General features: G+C 42.5%; 1 protein-coding gene across 2 annotated transcripts in view; it reads right to left on the bottom strand.

Annotated features, from left to right (window-relative positions):
* Positions 1-10,787: 10,787 nt before the first annotated feature.
* Positions 10,788-19,084, bottom strand: part of PTGFRN (prostaglandin F2 receptor inhibitor) — a 77,592-nt gene continuing 69,295 nt past the window's right edge. For both annotated transcript variants that reach the window (XM_081907864.1, XM_081907863.1), the window contains 2 exons: positions 14,638-14,943; positions 10,788-13,835 (listed from right to left, as the gene is read on the bottom strand). In XM_081907864.1, the coding sequence (XP_081763990.1) occupies positions 13,669-13,835; positions 14,638-14,943 (473 nt within the window). In that variant the 3' untranslated portion in view covers positions 10,788-13,668. The remainder of the gene's footprint in view (positions 13,836-14,637; positions 14,944-19,084) is intronic.

Raw genomic sequence — 19,084 nt, forward strand, 5'->3', positions numbered from 1 at the left:
GCCACCCAGGGCAGCATGAGGAGGGGCTGCTTGCCTGCTGCTGCCGCTGCTTCCAGTGTCGGAGAAGGAGCGCAGGGACGCCGCTGAAGCCGAAGGAGAGGCGGGGAAGGCGCGCCTAGGAGGCAGCTCGCTCGTGGCCCCGCCGCGCTTTGAGGGGACGCCGCTTGTCGCCTTTTCTCCTCACCGCCCGACTCGCCCGCCTCCCTCCCACGGCACACCAGGCAACGTCTCGCGGCACACTAGTGTGCCGCGGAACACCGGTTGGGAAACACTGGTTTAGGGTGCTTCTCTCATTCAATATAAAGTTCAGGAAGGGGGAAGGAGGTGATGCTGACCACAGCCACCCCCCAACCTTAGTTTTCTGTGCTTAAGACAGCAGCGGCAGCCTGTACAGAGATGGCTTTCCCCTTCCTGTGCAAAACACCCAAAACTATGGTTTTCTTGGGAGGTGGGGGGACAGCCAGCACCAGCAACTGGCAGAGGGAGCTGTGAACACTGCACATCTGGGTGAGAAACACGTTGCACTTGAAAGTAACTCCACCGAAATGCAGGTGGTTTGTTTACAAGCGAAGGGGACTCATGAGCCGGACAGAAGGAGGAAGCAGAAGACCAATGCAAGGCTGTAAATAAAAAAGAAGGTTGCAGTCACACTTCCTTGTATGTAAGCACCATTGTTTAAACACGCATAGGAAGGGAAGTGATAAATGCGGGTTGCATTTGCAAAATCAGGAAGCAATGCTGGACAGGAATGTCTCCCTTTCCCTGGGATGGATTCTTAGCAAATGGGAGGCATTTGCAAGACTTTGCTCCCTGGTCTCTCTCTCTGTCTGCCTTGGGGGCAGTCGGAAGTGACGGCAACTGGAAGAGAAGCTGTGGCTGTTGTCACCGGTGCTGGATCTGCTGCCCCCGTGGATCCTACTGTCCCCCTGTGGATCACCTCACCTCGTGTGTAGGCCGGGTCTGTCTGACCCTAGAGGTGGGAACAGGGAAGAGATAGAGCAGCTTCTATGCTATGGAACTCCTTCATTTAGGAAGATCCAATCGACTTCCTCCTTGATGGCATTTCAATACTAGGCTAAAATGCTCTTGACTTTATTGCTGACCATTTAGTCTGCTTATAATTGGTTGATTTTTTTTAAAGCAACAACATTGCATAGTGCTTTAAATACAGTTATTGTAGGTTTGCTTCTCACTTAAAAGTCTCCACAGTATGTCGCTGCATGAGATGTGGAGGTGGGATCTGTCTAGTCCCAGCCTTGAAACACTGCTGCTTACTCACGTGTTGTTTCTTTCCATAGCATGAAAATGGCTTAGGCACTATTTGTCAAGGAGCTACCGTCTGTGTTGATATATAATCTATTCCAAGCACTCAGGAAAACCCTTCAAGGCCTTTTTTTTATTTACCTAACATGGGTCTGACCATAGGCTCGGCTCAGCTAAGCTGAGGAAGCCTGTGTTCATCCTGCATTAACAACCGAAGCTATAAATCAGTTTGGGACATTTATTAAACAAAGCAATCAATGATGCTGTAGAATGTACCTTTGGTGCTCCTATTTGAATGACCTTCCTTCTGTGAATGGAAGTGAAAATAAAAGTACTTCAGCAGAAATAAAAGTACAAAAAACTCTCTCGGTGTCAACAATGCTTTATTGCTGAACAATCCCAAGAAATTTTGCTGCCATGGGTAAAGGACAATGTGGTGCTCCCCACCCCCCAATTCCTCATACAGAAGTTGTCAATTCAGTCTTACTTTGGTGAAGGACTGAAGCTCAGAGATGGCACATCCACTTTGCATGCACAAGATCTCAGGTTCAGTCTCAGACATCTCTGGGTAGGGTTGGAAGAGACCCCTGCCTGAAATCCTAGATAGCTCCAGCCTGTGGGCCCAACATGGCCTGCCAAGGATTCAAATTTGGCCTGCAAGGCCGTTTCCCCAAAATCATGCCCATATGTGGCATCAGGTGTGGGGCAGGCAGAGACACAGCTGCCAGCTGACAATTGGGAGCCTTAAAATACACTCCCAATCGTGCATTTGAAAGGGAAAGCAGGCCCAACATCTGTTTGCTGCATCACGGTGATCCAGCTGTGGTTCCTAAGTGTCTGACAGCCAGGTGGCTATCAAGCAGGAACCGCTATGCAAAGTGCTTTGCCAGCCCTATGCTCGGCACTTCCCAAAGTGCCGGCAAAGCCCCAACTGCTTAAGAGCTGCTGATAAAGAGATTTGGACCGGTGGGTGGGACAAACCACTCGCCAATCATCTGATGTCATAACATCATGTGACCTAGCCACCTGCCTACATTGGCCTGTGGAGAGAGGGCCAGGTAAAGATCTGGCCGGTGAAGCCAAATTGGTTCTCCATCCCTGTTCTAGAACTATAAAGTGGTCGTTCTTTATGGGAGGGGTGTTTCTAGGACAATGGTGAAACTGTGAAGCTCCCTTGTTATTTTTGCTATTGAATGCTGCATGTTGTTTAAGTAATCTTGTTATATTTATAGTATTGAAATGTGGTATTTTGTATGTTGTTATATTTGCTATTGTTTTGCTATGTTATGATGAAGTTGTTCTCGTAGAGTTTGAAATGTATTCCTGTTTCCTTTGTTGTAAGTCGCTTTGAGCATGACTTCTTGTATGGAAAAATGGCACACAAATAAAATGAATGAATGAATGAATGAATGAGCGAATGAATGAATTCTTGAACAAAGCAACTTCCAACAGGGCAGCAGCAACAGGAAACATCAATTCAACAAGGGATTCCATTCTATCACCTGTGGCTTGAATAGGGATCAAAGGTTCCTTAAAAATAATAATCATACTACAAGTGTTAATTTGCTTACCGATGCCAGGATGCCTAAGTTAACAACAACTGTTTATGAATGGCTTCTATTAATACCATAATTATCAATTTCTCCTTTCTGTAATTAATTTTCCCCTGACCTCACTATTTAACAATCTCTCCTACTTCCAACCATATATGTAACTCAGGATTATACTCCTTGTGTCTGATGAAACAGCCTGTGACCCACAACAATTTATTTTGGCATAAGCTTTTAAGATGCCATAAGACTCTGTTTTTGCTGTAACATATGAACACAACTACCACTCTGGAAATTGATATTCCCGTCATCCTTGAATGGGTCTTGTTGCTAGTAAGAGATAACTATGATAGGTGAGGATAAATACATTATAAGGATGGATACATAAACTATGTGAGGCACTTGGATACTAAGGGAATTGACAGTTTCAGGTTTAAGTGTCGTTATGAAAGTGTGCACAATACACAACTACAAGGACCAACTCTCGAGTTCTGAAGAGGGGGGAACATGTTCCTCTTTCTTGTCCAGCACTTTTGATGACTGCAGAGAGGAAATTTGTAAGCTGATAGCTTCCCATAAGGTCTTGCCGTCATCAAGGAAAGTGGCATGGCGGACTTGGTAGTGCGGCAGGCCAGGCTCTCAGTCTTCATGTGCCTCCTCCACAAGAGGTCCAGAGGGTGGCAACATAAGAAAGCGCCTTTTCTGTGGTGGCTCCCTGTTTGCAGAAGGGTTTTGTGTTTGTTTTTCTTTTATTATGTGTTTTGTGTTCTCAGTTTTGAATTTTTGTTGCGAGCCACCTTATGATCTTTGGATGAAGAACAGCATACGAACTTAATAAATAAACAACATAAAATCAGTACTACCACTTGTTACATGCAAGGTAACTCTCTCAAGTCTCTGCAAAAGAAAATATATCTGATGTCATGGACACTTCACCCTCCCCCTCAAATAATTTTGTTTCCAGTTAAGAACTTATCTTAATCTGCCTTTTACTTTCAGCCAAACATGTGACAGCTCTCCTATGCCCTTAGTGAAACACCCTCTCCCAACTCGGAACCTCTCCAGACATTCTTTTTATCGCACATTCATGATGGCTTGTGAGCATGATGCTATTTGGGGCAGTCACACACGATCCTGCTTTCAGTAATGATTGTGCCTGCAAAAGGTTTTGTGGTGGTTACATTGCTTCATTTCCAGTAACTGCCTGTCATGTCACTTCCTGCTGAAGCCCATTAGGGTTTTTTTCTTAACACCACAAGTGCTCTGGTTTATTTTTGTCCCGTTTTCGTTACGCTTTACCTTCTCCAGCAAGCTGAAGCAGAATAAATCCAGCCCTACTGTACTAATACTGTGCAAAGAACACTTTGCAGAACACACCCGTGATAGAAGAAAGGGCCCTTCAGTGACACCCTGTCTACTCCATGCCTGCAACTGCCTGATATTTAGCAAGTACAGTCATACCTCGGGTTGAATGTGCTTCAGGTTGAGTGCTTTCGGGTTGCACACTGTGGCAACCCGGAAGGAACAGAGCACATTACTTCCAGGTTTTGCCGCTCGCGCATGCACAGACACTCAAAATGACGTCACGTGCATGCGCGGAAGCTGCAAAATGCGACTCGTGCATGCACAGACACTCCGTCGTGTCTTACATTCCATTCAGGATGCGAACGGGGCTCCGGAACGGATCCCGTTCGCATCCTGAGGTATCACTGTGTACATAAGGGTCTAAAAAACCATGCTTCTCTGGATCTTGCTAGATTTCAGAGTCATTAGAACACATTTTCTTTCTTGTCGAATATATCACAACTGTAGACAAAACTGTGTTGTTTTAAAAGGGAAATGGAGGATCTCCTTGCCATTTAAAAAACAAAGAGTATCCAAGAGGGATGCACAATATAAGCTGTTGTTGCTGTTAAAAACAAAAGGACTGCTCGTTTTATGGTAGCATTTGCGAAAAATAAAAATAAAAAAGATTACTGCCTCACTTTTATCCACTGCTGGACTTGCCTAACTAGGCGTTAGCATGGTATTAGAAAGTATTGCATAACATGTTTAAATCTCGTCTGTATTGGGATTTGCAGCTGCATTAGCATCTTATTAAGAATCATAATCTTTATAAAGTTCAGCTTCCAGATGGTCGGAGCTGAAGGGGTGTCACAGGTAACTGGTCGCCTTCCCTCTAACCTCATGACATATTATTATGGTCATTTTGCTCCATTTGTCATGGAAGCAGGAGGAATAAGAGTCCTGTTTAACAATAATTCCAGTTTTGCTATAAAAAGTATTAAGTGCTAGGGAAAGAAGCTGGATTTTAATATTAAGCTGCTTATTTAGGTCTCTAAGTTCTGGAGATACTTGCATTTCAAAACTAATTAGATTGACAGAAGCTTGGATTCCATTACAGCATTTCTAGAAGCAGAAGATTTAGAAGGGGGAAATTAAATGACTATTAAAAAGGCAGGATTTAAAAGTATGCACAGCCACCAATTATTATTCATCTAAAAAAAAACCCAGCAGAGAACAACAACTTGATAAGGCAAATTTCAGACAGCGACAGCAGCCCCAAAGCAGCAGAATTTCAGGAAGATAGTGATTTCTAGATTTTGGAGGAGCCCAATGAGGAATTCACATTAACATTGTGGGGATCAATAAAATAACTTTTGTTGTTAGACTGGAGTCATTTTGCAATCCAACATATTTATCTTCAGTCAGGACTTGGAATAAAATAATAATAATAATAATAATAATAATAATAATAATAATAATAATAATAATGGTGATGATGATGATGATGATGTATTTATTATTTATACCCCCGCCCATCTGGCTGGTTTTCCGCAGCCACTCTGGGCAGCTTCCAACAAAAGATTAAAAATACGGTACATGAAAACACCAGTCATTAAAAACTTGCCTAAACAGGGCTGCCTTCAGAGCAGAGTCTGTTGGATTCATAGAAAAGATTGCTGCATATATAGCAATTACCAGTGCTTTTTTTTCTTTAAAAAAATATGTTTAGGGGTATTCACATTTTGACTCAAGAAAATCACCATTTTATAATTCAAATTGGGAAAAATAAATGCAGCAAATGGACAAAAGTGCAAAGATTCACAAAATGTTTAGGGGGTATGTGCACCCTTGCGTTCCCCCATAAAAAAAGCACTGGCAAAGGCTTGTTCACATGATCCTAAGAGACTGAACATCACCTGTTTTAATGGATACAGGCAATCAAGTGATGAATATGCATATACAAATCAGTCCTACTGCTAACTTGATTTCAGCAGCTTCTCTTCATTCCCATCAGCATTAAGTGATTATTTTGTTTCAGATTGTTAATAGAGCCCCCCCACACAATATAAACTGGATTCTCTTCCTGCTGCTGCTCTGAAAATTTAACTTGCTTAGAAGGGACTACCCACAGGCGTCTGCCTCTATTTCTCAAGGTCCATTAGATTTTGAACAGCTTTGTCTGGAAGCCTGGAGTTCTTTTTTTCTCCCTTTCTACAAAAGCCTCTGATCAGGTCTGAGCTTTTTTATATTCATTCACGTTTGTGCTTTCTGAAAGGAAAGTAGATGGATCAACCAATAGTAAAAAGAAGAGAGAAACCCGAAGCTTTCTGCTGCATAAACTGGCCTGTATCTAAACACAGAGATTTAAAACAACTCTGGAACAAAGAAACGTAACAGCTACGGGGCAGATTGCGCATCGTAGTTCAGTGCATCTCATTCACTTCACACGAAGGCTAAGCTTCGTTCAGGAAGAACGATTCAGACCCTCTCAAAAGCTACAAGTGCCTTAAAGAGTCGAACGTTTATTAGAACAAAACTTCATTTGTTCTCTCCTTCCTTGCAAACATTTGACATAGAATTAGACTTGGTCATGTTTTCAAGGTTTTCCCTCAATGCTTTATATTCAGTAGACAAGCAGCTTCAATCAACGCCATGCTGAAAGTGTCTAATAATGTATAGTGGCAGTGAGGAGACATGAGGGTCAGCCTCAAATGGCAAACACCTAACAGCCCAGTGTTCCTATGGAGAAGCAGATGAAAGAAGCACTTGTATGCTCATCCGTAGGATCTAGTGGATACCGTGAGTCAAGGACAGATTCCCTCAGAGGTTATTTGTCAAATATAGGGATTTTTATGGGCCTGTGACAGAATCCAGATTCCACTATTGGGATTCAAAAGTCATTCCAAATTTTGAATGGCTTAGCCCCTTGGATTATGCTATTCACCACCAAATATATCTTAATTGCAGTCTTTGTGGCCACACAATTTTAGAAATAGGCATATAAATCATTTCACTGGTGCCAAAACTAATTTCTAAGACTCTGGAACATGGAAGAGTTCCCTCCCTGGCCATGAATTTTCCCCAGGCAGGGCTATAGGAATGTGCTTACAATTCCCACAAATTCTTTGGCAATCACTTGTAGCCGTGCCTTCCATAAGATTGTCTTCCATAAACATGGTTTTAACAATGAGTCTGTAAGTGACTGTGGAGGCCAATTCTGGATCCACATATCCTTCCACAGTGGGGACATTGGTTTCCGCGCCGGAGTTGATCATGGTGTGGATTTGCGAAACATGCCTTCCTCCTAGCACATTTCTCCTTTGTGTCCTGAGTTCGAATGTCTTCAAAGCCCATGACACCTTTGGTAAAGGCTGTTCTCCAACTGGTGACCTCGCAGGCCAGTGTTTCCCAGTTGTCAGTGTTTATACTACATTTTTTTAGACACTTTTGTACAGTAGTTCAGAGCACTGTAGTATCATCAATGTGATTAAACAGAGGATGTGGGCTGTCAATTCAGTTTCAGCATAAGAACCAAGCATGACACAGGATGAGCACTTCTCTGTGGCAAGCCCTTCCCCCTTTTTAATCTATTGTTACGCACCCGCTATAAACCTTGCACACAATCCATGCTTTTCTAAGGCTGCCTGCTCAAGTGTGAATCCTAGGAAATATGGATCTCAAAGTAACAACCACCTTTTCCTTTGTGTGGAAATAACTAGTTTGAGGTGCTCATTAAATGCAGTTAATCATCCCTTGCCAAAACGTCTGCCCATCCCTTAAGATAATGGCACATGTGAATCTTTTTTTGGGTGGGGGTGAAACCTGCTAGTCTATGAAGGAGATACAGTAAAAAAGTACTTTTTAACAGATTACGTCTAGCTTCAAAGGAAGGACTGTCAATGCTCACCTGACCAGTGTCTTAACATTAATTGACCCTAAATTGGCCTCAAATCAACACATCTAACAGTATGCCTCTGAGACCAAGTTGGAACGGACCCTCAATCCACTTGTAAAAACTCCACAGCAGAGCACCCTCCAGATACAGCGGTGGTGGAAAGTATTGCTTCTTCACAGCCATGGAGCTATGAGTTGTTGCTGCCTGCCACTTACGTTCTCCCCATCTTCCCTACCTTTCATTTCTCCTCGCTTTCTAGTAAACCAGGGAGGTGAGTGGGCTCAACAGGACAGTGCCCAATTCTGCCCATTCAAAAGTGGTCTTCAGTCCCCTAGAACAGAGGGGAGGAAGCGCAGGCCTCCAAGCCTCTTAAGTTGCCCTCAGGGCTCTCCTAGGACCACTCCTCCTTCACTTCACTTCTCCTGCTTCACACCCTCCTTGAATGCTTTTGCCCAGCTAGAACTCGTCCTTGCATGCCTAGATGGAGGACAGAGAAGGGTGTTCAAATGTAAAATGCACATTAGCTCCTCCAGCCACTTTTGCTTCTCCTCCCTGCCACCAGCACTGGCATTTGGCCACTGGAGGGTTGCCCTGAAGTCAAGGCGCCCTATGGTTGGGGGGGGATTCCCCATTCCTGCCCCACAGCAACTAGGACTTCAGCAAGAGCTACAGCCCATGACAATGCAAGCTCTCCAAAAGCAGACAGGAAGGCTTCAGATTCCTTAAACCTCTGGGGGAAGACCATTCCAGTAGGTCCGCCCCTAAGGAAGGAAATTGCTGAAGCAAGTCTACATCTCTACAGGAAGTGGGTTGACCAGGCATAGGAAAACTCCGGCCCTCCAGATGTTTAGGACTACAACTCCCATCACCCCTAGCTAACAGGACCAGTGGTCAGCGATGATGGGAATTGTAGTCCCGAACATCTGGAGGGCCGGAGTTTGCCTGTGCCTGGGTTTGACTATGACGAGGGATTCCACAAAAACCCTCCCAGATCCAGATCATCCCAGTGTAAGAGAGGCAATTTTGTCAGCAGGACTTTGCCGTTCAGGGATGAGAAAAGCTTTATGTGCCCAAGTTTCCTCTTCTACATAATCATTAATAAAACAGCAGCTCTGCCATCGTCTGCATCCAGCCATTCCACTTAATTCATCTGTCAGAAAAAGAAGCAAAGTGAAGCAAAGAAGAACAAAAGCAAGTAAGTGGTAAGGAAATTAGGGCTTGAGAGGAGTATATCTGCAAGGCCTCTTGGCAGATTTTGATACGCAGCTTGAACTGTCAAGATATATAGAGATGCCTTCGCTTGTCTTCATCTTGAGCAGAAAATTGCAAGCAGTTCTGGATAAGAAGGGAAACAGGTCATGACCAGAGTCCCAAAACATGTGCCCACTTAACTGTGGCTTAGCTAATGAGCTTCACTGCCACACAGGCACAGATCTAACTCAATTTCGCTCATTACCAGCTCATTCAACACATCACTCATTCGTTTTATTTGTATGCCACTTTTCTGCAAAAAAATAATAATCATATTCCAAGCGGTTTATGAAAAAGAAAGCAGGAATACATGTTACAACAATTTCGTAATGATGTAGCAAAACAACAGTGAATATAGTAACATACAAAAAAACAAAAAAAAAACCCCACATTACTTAAGCAACAAGCAGCATCCATTAGCAAAGGAGAGTTGCAGTTTCATCTTAGTCCCAGAAACACCTCTCCCATGATATTGCTCAGTGTCCATCTCCTGTAGCCGCTTGCAAAGGCAAGGTGTGGAGTAGCTGGAGACAACCCTCCCATAAAGTTCATCTGATCAGTTTCAAAACTGCAGCCTACATACGGCAGAAAGATCCTGCTGAAGCTCACTACCCCAGACTCAAAATATACTGAGTACCATTCCCTGAACAAAACTACTACAGTGGTACCTCGGGTTACATACGCTTCAAGTTACAGACTCCGCTAACCCAGAAATATTACCTCGGGTTAATAACTTTGCTTCAGGATGAGAACAGAAATCGTGCTCTGGTGGCATGGCAGCAGCGGGAGGCCCCAGTAGCTAAAGTGGTGCTTCAGGTTAAGAACAGTTTCAGGTTAAGAATGGACCTCCAGAACGAATTAAGTACTTAACCCGAGGTACCACTGTACCAAAAAAAATCAATGAACCTAGCAAATCAACCTAACTATCCTAACTATTCAACTTCGGACTCAGTAGAATTTGAATGTGTCTAGTAAAAGAACAAGCATATCAACAAACTTCTGGGACAATTTGTTATTGTTGGCAAATTCAATAATGATAATGGTACAATTGTGGTAATGTGCTAATTATGTAAAGCAAGAGATTGTAAACAAAACAAAAAACCCTTTGAGAGAAAAACATTACAGGGGCATCTCAAGTCAATATAGAGCGGACTGTAAAGCATCAACTAATGGTGATTTGACCAAACTGCGGGAGGCAGTGGAGGACAGAGGTGCCTGGCGTTCTCTGGTCCATGGGTCACGAAGAGTCGGACACGACTAAACGACTAAACAACAACAACAACAACAATGGTGATTTTGATCTTCAGTGCATCATTTTAGAGCAGGATGCAGCAATATTGACATTCCAATATAGGGGACTGGTCAAGACTGAAGATCAGGGCTGCTTTTGACAGCATAGACAATCAACAACATTATTTCATTTTCCTTTGACTAAAATGGGATAATACACCACTGCATGCAGTGGAAACAATAAAGTACACTGAACACCACATATAAAAGGAGAGGAAGATGTAATTTAACACAATGACCACAGAACACGATTTTATAAAAAGACAATTTATTTTCAATGTAAAAAACACATTACACAGCATCGTTTAACTGTTCAACTCATATCTTCCAAAGCCATGCTGAACACATTTCTTTAAAAGCTTCCAGAGCTGTGCCTAAAACCTTTCTTTCAAAATCAACCAAAAAGATTTCCTGTCCTTTAAGAAAGATGCTTTTGAAATGTTACCCAATTCGTGTTCCAAATGTCCTGAATTCCCAACTGTGAGCTAGAAGCATGGAAAGAGACAAATCAGGATTGACAGGAGCCCTTAGAATGTTTGACTGTTGATTCCATGACTGCAACTCTGACAAATACTGTTGAACACCTAACTGAATCCCATGCAACTTCTTCTCCACAGAGATACCAGAGAGAGTTAACACAAAACAGAAGCAACAAATATTTTCTGGAGAGACAGAAGAGCTACTTTTTAAAAAGAGGAACAATATAAAATTGGCACAATTGGAAGGAGACTCTGGAGTGGTACTACTTCAAGGTATACTTAAGTACAAGGGAGAAGCATAATCCCAAATCAAAAGGAGCAGTTGAACCTATCAGCCAGATTTGTTTAGAAGAAAAATAGCTCCCCACCCTCTGGTCTAAGAAGCTTGGGCAACAACTTGAGAGAACCTTGCTATGAAAGGCAGGGAATCCCTGAACCAAAATAACCCTGAGTTTCTTTCCATGGAGAGGCAAAGTGTGCAATAAGTGTTCAAAGAAAATCAAACTTTCCTGGGCTAAGCCATTTCATAATTATTGCATTTAAATGTTTTTGTTCATCCCTCAAAATGTGAGAACAGAAAGACTCAAAACACAATATGCATGGAAGGATAATTTGTGCTTTAGACAACTGCTTCTGCTCCACTTTAAAAAAGAAAGAAATAAGTCTTACAATGTAGAGAATGCAACTAAAACATTAGCTTGCAATATGAAAGGTTAAGACATAGGATTTGTCTAGATGAGTGGGATGTCGGATTAAATATAAGCCACCAGGGGCAATGCTCTAAATGTCAAGTGCAAAAACGGTTTGCCACAGAGAAGGCCCCAAAGGGGCAGATTACCATGGTCAGCCAACCAGAACTCTCATATTTACTAAGCCTTCTGGAGGACTCTAGCCATGTTGACTCCATACAACTTTAAAGTTTGCAGATTTCCAGCGGGTTCCTGTAGCTCTCAAGGAACCTTTCAGGAATCTGTTTGGACACCCCAGAATTAAAGCTTGCAAACCTAGCAATATGCACAATCTTACACTGGAGTCAATGCAAGCTGAAACTGGTGATTTGTGAACACCATTTGTGCCTTCAGATGAATGTGCTAAGTTGATGTTCACACGCATAACATCCTGCATGCCTCCTTGTGTATGTGCACAATCTCCATTCAACTTGTATTAACCAGTTTACTCTGCAGGTCAACTTCACCTCCAAGCACAATAGAGTAGAATGACTATTTGCTCTTTGCATGAACGTTCAGTCTTAGGCTTGACTCAAGTCACACATGTTTAATGCCTAAAGTTTTCTGGAAAATGCCTCTGTTCTGAATTCTTATTGCTTAGAGATGCTGGCTGTGCTGGAAGATTTAGATGCCTTAAGTCACAGGGGCAGCTCCTTGGATAAGGGATAAAGGTATGTGGAAGACAAGATCTAGATCCCTCTACTTTAGCACCAGAGATCCCTATCATGATCATTTATCCTAGTGTATCAGCAAAGGATAAGCTGCACTATGCGGCATGCACAAGGGAATCCAGAAAAGAAGCACTAGCCCCCACGTATATGCACTGTATTCCTCCCTCCCTCCTTACCCCTACCCTGAGTTACAACTGCAGACACTGATCAATGCCAAAGTCTACGTGGTGGCTGCAAAACCAATTGTGTAAGTTCCCCAATAACAAGCTGCAGATCTGGACTCTTGTTCACTGATCTGCAGGGGTCTTTGTCATGGTGCACCTTAATCTGTCATGGCACACTGCTCTCTGTGACTTTTTTCTACTTGCCCCGAGTCAGGAATGTTTGTACAAGGAGGATTCTGCCTCAATTTTAGACCTTCTGGTCCTTGAGTTAGGTAGACCTGTGATCCACCTAAGAACATCTAGCAGTCTCCATCCAGTTTCTAGAGGGGACATGTTCGTTATGGGGAAAAAAATCACCAGCACAGTGAGCAGAAGTGGAAAAAGTGGTGGCACTTCATGTTGAGGCTCTTAGGAATATGCAGGGCACAGAAGCTCCAGCCCCTCTTATCAGTATGATAATAGTGGGCAGAATATGAAGCACAGTGGGAGGAAGGGCACTGTAAGAAAAGGTTTGTATTGCTGCCTACTTCCTTTGCAGGGCTGCTAAACCAGCACTATTAAAAAAAAAAAAGACTTCAGAAACTACAATCCAAGTTTTAGTTTAGGATTAATTCCAATCCCACCAACAGCAGACAAAAGGATTTCCTCGCCAGATTCTGTCCGGAGTAAGGGAACCTGTTCTCTCTTCTCTAGGGATCAGCTAGTTATAAAGGAAGACATTTATTGCCTCTGAGCTCTTCCAATTCCATCTTCCTATTAAACAACAAGGGGAAACGTTTTAAACACAAGCCTTGATAGTGAGTCTTAGCTAAAGGTCTGCAGGAAGCACATTGTGGAACAGTTTGCCTGTGGGGGGAAAAAGAACTATCCCTCAAAAAAGTGCCACTTGAAGAAGAGCTCAATGCTGACAAACACTACTTGTGCTCTAAATGTGAAACACTGGTAAAAGGAGAAGTTCTATGTCCAGGAGAGAAGGTCAGACAATGGCTGTCAGGGCATTTTGGCTTGACACACTCAAGTCTGAGTAGCCTCAGGCCTTCCAAAATCCGCTCCCTCCCAAAAACGTGTGCATCCACCTCAACTTTGAAGCTCAGTCCATTTCCATAGACATAAGTCGGCGTCTCTCTCGTCGGGTTTCTTGAACTTCCTTCTTGCAACACCAACGGGAACTGCAGTAGCCAATCAGACAGGATAAGAGTCCAATGATTGTGGACAGGCCAATGCCAATCAACAGTGGGAATTTGAAAGCATTCAGCACTGAGGGTGAGGGAGAAAAAAGAAGAAGAAATGTTATGCACAATCCAGAGAGAGTAAATGTTTCTTGCATTAAAAGGGGCTATTTCAGATCTGGATATATGCAAGTTAGAAAACGTATTCCTTTGCCATTTGTTACTTGCACCTGACCTGGACAGAAAAAGTAACAGAGTTTCATAAGGATGTCAATGCAGTCCCAGGTCAATTTATAAAGATTAAAAATGTTAAGAGTACTGAAAGAAATTTTGGTCAGCTACTGTTATCTATGATTACCTGAACATCCCACCTTCCATTCTAAATTTTAAGAAAAAGAATCAAACACTGAGACTTTCCACCAGCAAATGTCCAGTTCAATCTATATTTAAAAGGCAACCAATTACCATGAAGGCCAGTAATCGAAACAACACTGTAAGCCAGCATAACATGGTGGCTTGGAATGAGCATCTGCCTGTAGAGTGAAATGTATGTTGCTTCAAACAACTCACATTCAACAGAAAAACAGAAGATTTCTGCAGACTAATTATACAAACTAGTTAAATAAAACAAATAGAAAACAGAGCAACTACTACTACAAGAAATCAAATTGCAAGCTCTCATGTTAGTGCGTTCTAGCAGTTTTGTCTGATTTTCCCTGGATCATCACTTAGCGATGCAAGAACGGGAAAACCCTCATGGGCAGTCATAACAACCAATAGTTGTAGAAAGCATTCTGTTGTTTGCCACTATGCTAAAAGAAAAAGTATGTTGATTAGTTCTCAATGACAACTGATAATGATATATATAAACAAATTGGAGGCACTCTTACCATCCATTTTCACAGTTACAAGGATTGGCTTGGATTTGACCTCCATCTCCTGCTGCCAGATCCCTGCAGTTGACCGTACCCAGGGGGTTACTAAGCAGTAGTGGTTGCCAAAGTCCTGGTCTTCACAGCCATGAATCCTAAGACGGAATTCCATGGGGCTGATTCTTTCCAAGCTGACATCACTGCTTCCATTTCTTTTAGCCTGGGTGACTATCCCTTTCCGATCTAATGAAGCGAGGAAAACGGGGTCTCTGTCCATTGCGATCGAGTGCATGGCAAACCAGGAGACATCGAAGGACATGTCATCTGAATTGGGAAACACAAACAAAACCAATGTAAAGGGTAGGTATCACTAAACACAACAGTCCCAGGTAGGTACAGAGCTTCCTCTTGCCCTTCCCAGAGTCAAGTTTGCTAAACTGAAAAGGCTTAATTGCATCCAACAATGAATGGTCTCCGATTTGTGGGTCCTTCTGAGCAATAGCCTCAACTGTAAGCTTCTCAGGAGCAGAAGAAAGGACTAATGCAGGGGTCAGCAACCTTTTCCAGGCGTGAGCTGGTCCACCATCCCTCAGACCATGGGGGGGGCCGGACTATATTTTGGAAAGGAAAAAAAAGAATGAATTCCTATGCCCCCAAATAACCCAGAGATGCATTTTAAATAAAAGCACACATTCTACTTATGTAAAAACACGCTGATTCCCGGACCGTCCAAAGGCCGGATTGAGAAGGTGATTGGGCCGCATCTGGCCCCTGGACCTTAGCTTGCCTACCCCTGGGCTAATGTGATTATTAGCAAAAGAAGCTCTATTTGCAGCAGTACATTTGGGGCAATACTACACAGTTATTCTGCTTCAGATTGATATTCTGCTTCAGACTGATGAGGAAGCAAGAACTCAGAGGGGCTGCATGTTAATCTCCAGCTACACTGCATTTAACTCCACTATATTCACTGCAAAATCACATAAATATGATCTAAAACTGGTTTTGATGGCATCACCACAGTCCTCTTTTTCCAGTCTCTGTTCTCTATCTTGAATTACTGCAAAGTTCTTTGCTCACCACCTGGGTAAACTGCATAGTTCAAAAACTGAACCTGATATTCCCGTTATAAAAGGGCTGTTTTAAAGCATAATCCCCAGTTCATATGTGGTGAAAAGACAGATTGCTGTGTATGCTCCTATCTGAGATTTCTGGTTTTGCTTACTACAGGCCAGTATGTGTTCATTCTTGCATCATTTACCGTAGTTTTAAGATATGCTTGAACTGTTCTTTATGAGGACATGGGAAGAGAAGAGGAAAACATAGCATGGCTTTAGGAAAGTATAGCAATGCTCATAGGAATATCCAACCTGTTTAAGGTGGAAGGGCAAGCTATTGTAACCTTCAAAACAAGACATCAAATCATGGGTTATGAAACGATATCAGACAGCAGTATTCCCCTAAAACTGAGGTAAAGCAGGTTGCCTTACAGACACTAGTACAAACAAGTTTCTGTGACATTGCAAGGTTTGTTCCCTGTATTCACTGCCCCAATTCAGATCACCTACCTACCTATCTACTTTGGGTGGTGTGCCATTAGGAACAAAGGCCTCCAATTTCACTAACAGACTAATCTCTCTCAAGTGTCTTTGCACTGACTTCCACCTCTAACACTGGATGACAGGTAGTCAGAGTCCATCAGTATATCCTGCATTCTTCCTTCCAATGTGCAAGATTATACTAAATCCATTAGCAGATCTGCACTTTTAACCTCATTAGACTGGTAGCTGAGGATGCAGTTTAATCGTTGCAACTGTCTTCTAGTCCTAGTCTTCTGAGAGCTGGGAAGCAAGTGTAAGAACCATCACATACTACAAAGAATAGATTTACCATAAATATGCCTGCTGCAATATTGCTTGGGCTGTACCCTCAAAGCCAAAGTTCATTATGACAATCTTTGCACGAAGTGGATGTCAACTGATTACATTCATGATAACAGAAGGCAGTTGCCTCATCTGAAGAGAAGCATGATGCTTATCCATTTTTACTAGACTTGTGAAAGGTGCTTTACACATGAGAAGCAAGTACGTGTACATTTTAATATCTTTGTTAAATTTATATCCCATGTTCCTCTGTGCAATACTCAAGGTGGCTAGCAATAAAATAAATCATCTTAAAATTACACTCACACCACAATCTAAGAAGAGAAGTTGAAAATCGTCTATCAGCATCCAGTTACAATAATATCAACATGGAAGATGTACAAGGCTCTAGAAGAATGTAATGAAAATGTTCCCAAAATTACAAAACCAAAATCAACAAAAGTTTCATTGGAGGAGGGGTGCAATTATGCACATCTTGGGTTTATTTGACTGCAAAACTACGCCTTTGTCTACAGGGAACAGTAGGGAATGCAAATCAAAGCATAAAGATTACAGAGGCATTAAGACATAGACTGGGAGCCAGAAGGAGGCTCCCAGTCTACATCTTGTAACTCATGAAAGTTACCCTGCCCACGTGAAATACAAAATGCAGCCTAGAGAACTCTAGAAGTCTCTAGCTTGGTTTTTGCCGCATTAAGATATTTTTTGCTGTTATTAGGTACTGCCATTTGTCATAAGCTGTTTATTGATTGCCCTTGTGGAAATTATGTTATCCTGCCTTCTGTTGCAGATAAAAAGGTACCAGAAACAAGCATTATTCACAAGCTGTGCACCCTAATAGGATCATTTCTATTGGATAACCTGCATCATCTGTGCAGTCCATTCATCCGCTGTAGCTGAAGGGAAGCCAATTAAAAAAAACCTTGCATATTTGTAGTTTGTCATGTGGACAGCCTATCCGAGAAACTGCCCAAGACCCAACATTAAGATGTCCAACAGATGGGAATAATCTATCTTCATCCAGATGGGTTATCAGAATCTCTGACCAGAGGGATGCGAATGTCCCAGATACCTTACTTTCAATCCCTAAAGCCATTCATTACCCACATATCTATCCATCTCATTCCTGGACTTCACATTTCTGACTAACTTGATCCAATTACACTAGAACACGCCAAGAGACTTAACTCCTAGGAAGAGGAGCATGTCTTAAGCTACTACCTATCTTTTCCACAGTTTCATTTTGCTTTCATCTCTCACAGTCCTGACATTAACCTTTGTAAATTTATAATACATGTGGACAATATTTCAGTAAATCTGGTGAATATTTTGTGAGTTTGGACGATACTGGGGATTGCAGAAGCAGCAATAAAAGCAGAAACAGTGGCAGAAGCAGGAATAAAAACATCAGTCAGAATCAAGATGCAGTGGAATCTAACAGAAGTCCTGGTTGGATTTAATTTTTATACTAATGGACTTTAAAGAGAGATGGCTGTAGGCAGTTACTATTCTAAGATGTGAATAATATTTGTCACACTTTGGAGAAGCTCTTGTGGCATTTTGGGGGATAGAGAAAGATAGCAATTGGAACTGTGACAAATTAAGCCTTAAAACTGTGCACATGGGGCAAATTACAGTGCTAGGACACTTCCTTCCTGGAAGGAATTTTGAAGTGGATCAACATGTAAAGCACACAGTTATATGCACATTTTGATTTGGCATGCAAATCTAAACTCTCTGATCTTTAGTCAATTCCCTTGGTCAACCAGCCTTCAAGATTCTGAGTCCCATTCCCAGCCTATCTGCTTGGCACTGTGTACATCGGCTTGACAGAATAGAGCTCCTTAAGCCTTGCCGAATCTCAGTGTTGAGACCATTTGTATTTAACAAAAGAAAGCAAGGACATAGAGACTTTTCCTTGATTTTGTAATTCCCACGGTAGTGTTTACAAGTTGTAGTTGCAGCATATTAAAGTCTTCTATTCAAATGCTTGTCCATAAAATATGAACTCTGCACACGGACCTATGGAAAAGCTAACCTAAAAACCTGTGGCCCTCCAGCTGTTGTTGGACTACAACTTCCATCCCCCGCCCCCCGATCATGGGCTATGCCGGCTGAGGGTGAGGAGAGCTGGAGTCCAACAACATCACAACAGCCACAGGTGACTCACTCCTGCTTTCAGGGCACATCTTCTCTACATCTAAAATGAAAATAGGAATGATTCTGTTTATCAGAAACCAAGTGCTAATGAAATATCTGTAGCGTTATTGCTCTAGTAATCCAACTCTTGCTGTGAAGTAACGGCAAGGAAGTATGTACTGCTGAATGGTGGAAAATACAGGTGACGCTCCATCCAGCACAACCAAACTACCCGTACCTGTCAGCTCCTTATAATCTGATGTAACTGAATGGGGTTGGTGATCACACAGACTAGTGACAGAACCAATCCCGAGGGGGTGGGGGGGGATCAGACGTGAGAGACACAAACAGAAAAGGAAAGGAACCACTTTCCTTTGGCCTGGGCAGAAACAGCTCCAAACATGGCAGCTGTACTCCTGGTTCCTTCTGGGATTCTTAAACCA

The sequence above is a fragment of the Podarcis melisellensis genome (genome assembly GCF_964234715.1).
Source record: "Podarcis melisellensis genome assembly, chromosome: 4".
Taxonomy (NCBI): Eukaryota; Metazoa; Chordata; class Lepidosauria; order Squamata; family Lacertidae; genus Podarcis; species Podarcis melisellensis.